This window comes from Nematolebias whitei, chromosome 5 (assembly GCF_014905685.2).
Source record: "Nematolebias whitei isolate Nwh7 chromosome 5, NemWhi1, whole genome shotgun sequence".
NCBI classification, from domain to species: Eukaryota; Metazoa; Chordata; class Actinopteri; order Cyprinodontiformes; family Rivulidae; genus Nematolebias; species Nematolebias whitei.
Genome location: NC_056502.1, coordinates 55002087 through 55011343, shown reverse-complemented (window position 1 = coordinate 55011343; position 9257 = coordinate 55002087). Strand labels below are relative to the sequence as shown.

At 44.6% G+C, this 9257-nt stretch overlaps 1 protein-coding gene across 1 annotated transcript in view; it reads left to right on the top strand.

Annotated features, from left to right (window-relative positions):
- Window positions 1-9257, top strand: part of LOC119410439 (activating signal cointegrator 1 complex subunit 3) — a gene marked incomplete in the record, with an annotated part of 282415 nt that overhangs the window by 155300 nt on the left and 117858 nt on the right. The window contains 1 exon segment of the mRNA XM_037677348.1: window positions 3751-3976. Coding sequence (XP_037533276.1) covers window positions 3751-3976 — 226 coding nt within the window.

The window sequence follows — 9257 nt, the reverse complement described above, 5'->3', positions numbered from 1 at the left end:
GGATTCTTTCATTTTTCTGGACTGGATAATATCGTGCATTGAATTTGATAAAATGTATCGTGAGACGTTAATTTTCTTTGACCCATCAAAATGAACGTGGTCATTTATTTACAGAATCAAAATTTAACATCACACATTTACATTAATTTGGCAAAATATGAAAATAACAACATGGCTAATTTAGCAAGTTTACAATTAGAAAAACCATACGGCGATGGTTGAAAACCTTGCTTCCAGCTGTACACTTCTAAAAATAACTGTATTAATTTGCTAGCAGATAGAAGAGTTTAAAGATGGAAAATGAAGTTTATCTTGAGAGAGATGGGTGAGGGAATTTGTCTGTTATAACCAGAACAGCACGCTCCTTCTAGACCAGCTTAACCCACGGTACACTTTGGTTGAGATCGACTCTTTACCTTTGCAGATGATAGTTTCAGCGTTGGTGTAGAGCTTTCCTTTCAACTCTTCCTGCGTCTCCGTAAGAACAGCTAAACCTCAGGAGTCGTGAGATCATCCAGAACAGACATTTCATAATTCCCCTGATCTTCTCTCGTCAGCTTAGTTACTCTTCCTCCAGCATCCTGAATTCCAGCCTTCTGAACTCTGGAACTTCGCAGCATTCTCTCAGCGTTCTTCTCAGCGTTCTCCTCAGAACTACTGAGAACTCCTCAGAACTCTGTACTCCTCCTCTGAACTCGACTGGAGCTGGAACCTCCCTGAACTAGGAAGTGTTGCACCTTTTAAAAAGGGTCACTTCCGGTTCATTTGAGGACTTTCTGATTGGTCGGTTGGACCAAACAGAGGTGTGTTTTTGTGACGTAAGGTGTTATTAAAAAGTCAAGGAAAAAGATTAAGTGTTTAAGAACAGACAGAAGATTGTTATGAAGAACTCAGACTTTGTGGAGTCAATTCTCTAGTATCTTTCTGTAAAAGTTAAACATGACATTTCTTTTTCAGTAAACTTGCAGTTGACCGAAACTTGAACTTTGACCAACTTACGCTTGCTCATTCAAAGACAGAAAATCAGAAAATGCATAATTACTCTGTAACAGACCTTAACGTGATTTCTACTTTGCATGAGGATTAAAAATCACTAATACTGTTTCACAGTTGATTAAACATGAGTAGTTCACTTCAACATTAAAAATTGGTTTGAACTAAACACAATTTGATTACCAAAACATTTGTGAAATAGTAATGATAATAGAAAAGAGAGTGTTCTTTCAATTGATCAGTGCAGGACACTTAAAAAGTCTTCTGGATGGACTTGATTTTGTGTTTCTGGACTCAAATCAATGAAATACAGTTCTTGTTCCAGGAAGGCCCCTCAAGGCCATATTTGACATAAATACATATAAACATATATACATATAAACCTGAGGCCTAGTTCACTACAATTGGAAGTTGGTTCCACAAGAGAGGAGCCTGATAACTGAAAGATCTGCCTCCCATTCTGTTTTTGTAAATTCTAGGAACCACAAGTAAACCTGCAGCCTGAGAGTGAAGTGCTCTGTTAGGAAAATATGGAACAATAAGATCTGTAATATAAGATGGAGCTAGGTTGTTGAGAGCTTTGTAGGTTAGAAGTAAGATTTTGAATTCTATTCTGGATTTGACAGGGAGCCAATGGAGAGAAACTAAAACTGGAGAGATATGATCTCTCCCAGTAACTCCAGTTAAGACTCTGGCAGCAGCATTTTGGATCAACTGAAGACGTTTTAAAGACGTATTTGGACACCCAGATAATAAACCATTGCAATAGTCCAGTCTAGATGTGACAAATGCATGGACCAGTTTTTCTGCATCATCTTTAGATCAGACGTTTCTAATGTTAGTGATATTACGCAGGTGGAAGAAGGAGGTTCTAGTAACGTTTTTAATGTGGGGGATAAAAGACATGTCCTGATCAAAAATAACACCAAGATTTTTTTTAAACGTTAACTAAGAATACACTAAGCACTAATAGTATAAAAAAAATAATAATATGCCCAATACGCCCTTTTAGAGGTGAAAATTTGAAGTGTTTATATCAGCGGATAATGGGACAATTATCACTGATATTGATAGGTCCTCAAACGTCTGTATTGGCCTAAAATAGATGCCATACCGATATATTGGTCAGGCTCTAGTAATTTTAGTAGCATACAATTAGTACATTGCTCATTATAGAGCTTGATAGCAGCTGGCAGGAAATACCTATGATAACATTCAGTCTTGCACTTTGGCTGAACACCTTTAGGGCATGAAGTGAGTGCATGTTGTTGTTCATAATAGCTTTTATTCTCTTCAGCATCCTCACTTCACCCACCTTGCCTTTCATTTTAGAGTTTTACACTAAGATATTCTTGTGTTGAGACGTGACTGAATTGTAACATTTTGAATAGATGAAAAAGTTATCTGTGGTCTCGTACGTTTTTGTGAAATGTCACATTCTGAATTCATGTTGTGAGTGATTTTCAGCTACTGCTACATCAATGTTAGCTCAAAATCTGTAAGACTGATCGGTTTATTGCAATTTTTGTGATTTCTAAGATTAGTTGCCTGTGATGGCCATCTTAACCTGAGCTGGCTCCAAAAGTTAATGAGTTCTAGATGTACATTCAGTAAAAACTATCTGAAAGTTTATTTAACTTTGTCAGAGACAGTTTCTTTATTTGCCATTCGCACCACATGTGGTAAATGTGGTGGAACGGAATTATGTACACAGGGTCCCAGTTACATCCAACAATAAAATGTAAAAAAAAAAAATAGTAATAACTTCTAAGATATGAACTAAGAAAAATGTTAAGTAAAAATATGCTAAACACTAATAGCATAAAAACAATATGCCAAACAGCAGCACGAACATGAGTCTGAGTGAACAGATGAGCACAAATGAACACAGCAACATGAAACAGATCAGCAGCAACATGAAACAGATCAGCAGCAACATGATGTGATTTTCACAGTGATTATTCTGGTTAGAGATTCATGAGTCTTAACAGCCTCAGGGTAGAAGCTGTTCCTCAGTCTAGTGGTTCTACACAAAAGCCCCCAGTATATTCCCGTGTGCGTCCGTCCATGCGGAGGTACGCGGTGTTCTGTGTTTATATGTTGTTAATAAAAAGTTCTAAAAAAAAAAACAGGGAGTGCTGGCTCTGCAGTGCACACATCAGACCAGCCCACCAGGAAATCTCCAGTCCCTTCTGCAGCCACGCTGGGCCTGAGTTTAATTTGCTCGTGACAAATTCCTTCATTTCTCACCATTTCAGTCATGACATCAATGGAGGAGGAATAGATCATTTGCCTTTTGGCAAAAAAAACATAAGAAAAGGCCAGATCAGGGGTGAATAAGAGGATTTTGATACAATGGTGTCGCATACAAAAAATTCTGTCGCCGGGCAGTTTATTGTGCGACACCGCTTACGCGGTCGTAAAAATTGAGCTTTGCACGGACATGCCCTGCAGAAGTACGCGCGTATCTCAGCGTACGTGCATACGCTGGAGTATACTGGGGGCTTTAATGCTCCTCAACCTCCTGCCTGAGGAGAGCGGTGCAAAAAGTGTGTGTGCTGGGTGAGTGGGGTCCAGTGGTTGTTCAGTGGTTCATGAGGTATTTGACCAGACAGTCAAACACACATAAAAACACAGACTCAGAGGTGGGCATAACAAGATTAGAGGTTCTGTACACAGGTTCAGATTCAGTCTGTGTTCTTGTGAAGTTGCCTTTCATTCAACTTGTTTTTCTCCTGATGATGTTCCCTCCCACAGAACGCTGCTCGGATTGTGCGGGCTCTGTTTGAGATCGCTCTGAGGAAGCGCTGGCCTGCCATGACTTACCGACTGCTCACCTTCTGCAAGGTGATCGACAAAAGGCTTTGGGGCTTTGTGCACCCACTCCGCCAGTTCTCCCATTTGAGCCAAGTGGTCTTGAGCCGCTTGGAGGAGAAGAAGCTCACTGTGGACAAACTGAAGGAGATGAGGAAAGATGAGATTGGTAAATAAATAAATAAAAGTTTGTTTTCACTCTAGGGAAACATATTTACTGGGGGGAAGGGGGACAAATAATTTTGTAGAAGAAATTATTGTTTCATTTTACAGCAGGAGAATCTATTCACTTTCTTTCCATCCATCCATCCATCCATCCATCCATCCATCCATCTATCCATCTTCCGCTTATTCTGAAGGTGGTTTGCAGCGGTTCTACTTGGAGTCTTTCCCTAATAACTGAACTTCTCACCCTATCTCTAAGGGAGAGTTCAGCTACCCTGTGGAGAGAACTCATTTCAACCACCTGTATCCGAAATAAAGTATCCAATCTCAAGACAAAGTGCAGCCCAAACACCCCATTGATGAGCAAAGTAAATGGACTTGTTCCCTCGCCCGGATGTGGGTCACTGGAGCCCCACTCTGGAGCCAGGCATCGAGGTGGGGCACGCGGGCGGGCGCCTGGTGGCCGGGCTTTTGCCCATGGAGCTCGGCCGGGCACAGTCCAAAGAGGAGACATGGGTCCCCCTTCCCATGGGCTCACCACCTGTGGGAGGGGTCAAAGGGGTCAGGTGCAATGTGGGATGGGTGGTGGCCGAGGGCGGGGACCCTGGCGGTCTGATCCTTGGCTACAGAAGCTGGCTATTGGGACGTGGAATGTCACCTCACTGGTGGGTAAGGAGCCTGAACTGGTGTGTGAGATTGAGAGGTTCCGGCTAGAAATAGTCGGACTCACCTCTACGCATGGCTCTGGCTCTGGAACCAGTTTCCTTGAGAGAGGCTGGACACTCTTCCACTCTGGAGTTGCCCCTAGTGAGAGGCGCCGAGCAGGAGTGGGCATACTTATTGCCCCTCATCTTGGTGCCTTTGTGTTGGGGTTCACCCCGGTGAATGAGAGGGTGGCCTCCCTCCGCCTATGTGTGGGGCGACGGGTTCTGACTCATTTGTGCTTATGCACCAAACGGCAGCTCAGATTATCCACCCTTTTTGGAGTCCTTGGAAGGGGTACTGGAAAGTGCACCTCCTGGGGACTCCCTTGTTCTGCTGGGGGACTTCAATGCTCAAGTGGGCAATAACAATGAGACCTGGAGGGGTGTGGTTGGGAGGAAAGGCCCCCCTAATCTGAACCCAAGTGGTGCTCTGTTGTTGGGCTTCTGTGCTCGTCATGGATTGTCCATAACAAACACCATGTTTAAGCATAAGGGTGTCTATATGTGCTCTTGGCACCAGGACACCTTAGGCCGCAGTTCGATGATCGACTTTGTTGTCGTCTCAGCTGATCTGCGGCCATATGTCTTGGACACTCGGGTGAAGAGATGGGCGGAGCTGTCCACCGATAACTACCTGGTGGTGAGTTGGCTCCGATGGTGGGGGAGGATGCCGGTCAGACCTGGCAGGCCCAAACGTATTGTGAGGGTTTGCTGGGAACATATGGCAGAGTCTCCTGTGAGACGGAGCTTTAACTCCCACTTCCGGGAGAACTTCAAACATGTTCCAGGGGAGGTAGGGGACATTGAGTCTGAGTGGGTCATGTTCTGCACCTTTGTCGATGCGGGTTACCGGAGCTGCGGCCGCAAGGTTGTCGTGGCGGCAACCCTCGAACCTGGTGGTGGACTCCGGCAGTGAGGGATGTTGTCAGACTGAAGAAGGAGTCCTATTGGGCCTTTTTGGCCTGTGGGACCCCGGAAGAAGCTGATGGGTACCGGCAGTCCAAGCGACATGCGGCTTGGGTGGTCGCTGAGGCAAAAACTCGGGCATGGGAGGAGTTCAGAGAGGCCATGGAGAATGACTTCTGCACGGCTTTGAGGCGATTCTGGTCCGCCATCTGGCGTCTCGGGGAGGAGCAGTACTCCACCAACACTGTTTATAGTGGGGGTGGTGTGCTGCTGACCTCAACTTGGGATGTCGTGGGTCGGTGGGCGGAATACTTTGAAGACCTCCTCAATCCCACCGGCACGTCTTTCACTGAGGAAGCGGAGCCTGGGGACTCTGGGTCGGGGCCTCCAATCTCTGGTGCTGTGGTCACCGAGGTGGTTAAAAAGCTCCTCGGTGGCAGGGCCCCAGGGGTGGATGAGATTCGCCCGGAGTTCCTTAATGCCCTGGATGTTGTAGGGTTGTGTTGGCTTACGCGACTCTGCAATATTGCGTGGACATCGGGGGAATTTCCCCTGGATTGGCAGACCGGGGTGGTGGTCCCCCTATTCAAAAAGGGGGACCGTAGAGTGTGTTCAAACTACAGGGGGATCTCGCTCTTAAGCCTCTCTGGTAAGTTCTATTCGGGGGTTCTGGAGAGGAGGGTCCGTCGGATAGTCGAACCTCGGATTCAGGAGGAGCATTGCGGTTTTTGTCCTGGTCTTGGAACACTGGACCAGCTCTACACTCTCAGCAGGGTCCTGGAGGGTGTGTGGGAGTTTGCCCAACCGGTCTACATGTGCTTTGTGGACTTGGAGAAGACGTTTGACCGCGTCCCTCGGGGAACCCTGTGGGGGGTACTCTGGGAGTATGGGGTACCAGGCCCTTTGATACGGGCTGTTCGGTCCCTGTATGACCGGTGTCAGAGCCTGGTCTGCATTGCCGGCAGTGAGTCGGGCTTGTTTCCGGTGAGAGTTGGACTTCGCCAAGGTTGCCCTTTGTCACCGATTCTGTTCATAACTTTTATGGACAAAATTTGTAGGTGCAGCCAAGGTGTTGAGGGGATTCGTTTTGGTGGCCTTAGGAATGCATCTCTGCTTTTTGCAGATGATATAGTCCTGTTGGCTTCATCAGATCATGATCTACAGCTTTCGCTGGAGCGTTTCGCAGCCGAGTGCGACACAGCCGGGATGAGGATCAGTTCCTCCAAATCCGAGGCCATGGTCTTGAGCCAGAAAAGGGTATAGGGCCCTCTCCGGGTCAGGGAGGAGGTCCTACCCCAAGTGGAGGAGTTCAAGTATCTTGGGGTCTTGTTCACAAATGAGGGAAAAATGGAACGTGAGATCGATAGGCGGATAGGTGCAGCATCTGCAGTGAAGCGGGCGCTGTACAGGTCTGTCGTGGTGAAGAAAGAGCTGAGTCAAAAGGCGAAGCTTTCAATTTACTGGTCGATCTATGTTCCTACCCTCATCTATGGTCATGAGCTTTGGGTTGTGACCGAAAGAACGAGATCTCGGATACAAGCGGCCGGAATGAGTTTTCTTTGCATGGTGTCTGGGCTCTCCCTTAGAGATAGGGTGAGAAGCTCGATCATCCGAGAGGGACTCAGAGTAGAGCCGCTGCTTCTTCACGTCGAGAGGAGCCAGTTGAAGTGGCTCGGGCATCTGGTTAGGATGCCTCCTGGACGCCTCTCTGGTGAGGTGTTCCAGACACGTCCCACCGGGAGGAGACCCAGAGGAAGACTCAGGACACGCTGGAGGGACTATGTTTCTCGGCTGGCCTGGGAACGCCTCGGGATTCCCCTGGAGGAGCTGGACCAAGTGGCTGGGGAGAGGGAAGTCTGGGCCTCCCTACTTAAGCTGCTACCCCCGCGACCCACCCCGGATAAGCGGAAGAAAATGGATGGATGGATACCTGGATTGTTGAGCATGCATCAGAATATTACTTATTAAATAGTTAGTTGGTCTGCGAATGCCTTGGGGTCCTCCTAGAAGAGTTGAAGAGGTGGCTGTTGATGTCTGTGCCTCCCTGGTAAAGCTGCTGCCCCCACGACCCAGAAGCAGAAGATAATGGATGGATGGATGGATGGATGGATGGATGGATGGATGGATGGATGGATGGATGGATGGACGGATGGATGGCGAAGGAGATCATCAAACACAGCATGAGTGGTCAGTTCAGGTGAACACCTGCCTGTTTGCTTCAGATGAAGGTTCACCAGGGTTTTCAGCTGAATCTCTCGGGCCACAGTTGTACGGCCGATAACTGATAACTGTCCTTTCTGAATTTTTGACTGTTTTTGTCTCACTTCATCCTAGAACCAAAAGATTTATAACATAACAGTTGAGCAGATTCTGGTAATATTTTCTTAGGATTCATTAAAGATAAATTGCAATTGGAATTTTTCTTAACTTCCAGTATGGATTTAAACAAACACTATATGCACTTAACATAGTAACATTTGTTTAGGAAATTTAATGTTCAAGGACACCACTTAAGAAAAAAATTGTTTAATAGGAAAAGTAAGAAGTGAAAAATGTATAAAAATAAAAACTACTGCGTCCAACTAATGATTGTGTATCTGTGTGTCCCTTGTCTCACGGGCTTCATCCAGAAGAAGACACAAGTGTTGTTCTTGCTGTGTCCGGTTCAGTTCTTCATGTTCATTCAGTGATGAAATAAGACTTTTCTTTACTGGACTCTTTTCTCTTTCTCTTCACTAGAAAGAAGAAAAAGGTGGTTAATTCAAGCTACATACTGTTTTTGAATAAATGCATAAAACAAAGAAAGGTGCAGCTAACAGCTATAATAGATATATTAATAATAATAATAATAATAATAATAATCATTTTATTTTAAAAGCACATTTCAGGACACCCAAGGACACTTTACAGTAAGAAACATATCAGAAAGATTGTGTTAAAACAAACAACAAGCACAGTGCAAAGATCAACAGGAATAAATTGAAGTATAAAATACATAAAGAATATAAAATAAATACAGAATATAAAATACATAAAGAATATAAAATACATACAAATATTATATTATATATATTAATAATAAGAAACTGATAAGAACAATGGATATATGAATCAGAAAGTATTATACAGATGCAGATATTCTTTATTGTCATTGGCACCTCATGTGGTACATGTGGTGGATCAAAATTATGTTCACAGGGTCCCAGTTACATCCAACAATAAAATGTAAAAGAAAAACAGTGATAAGATCTAAGATATGAACTAAGAAAAACATAAACTAAAAACATGCTAAAAAAAGAAATGCATAAAAACAATAAACACAATACGCCGAACAGCAGCACGGACATGAGTCTGTGTGAACAGATGAGCACGAATGAACACAGCAACATGAAACAGATCAGCAGCAACATGAAACAGATCAGCAGCAACATAAAACAGATCAGCAGCAACATGAAACAGATCAGCAGCAACAAGCAGCAACATGAAACAGATCAGCAGCAACATAAAACAGATCAGCAGTGACATTGAAACAGATCACCAGCAACATGAAACAGATCACCAGCAACATGAAACAGATCAGCAGTGACATTGAAACAGATCAGCAGCAACATGAAACAGATCAGCAGTGACATTGAAACAGATCAGCAGTAACATTGAAACAGATCAGCAGTAACA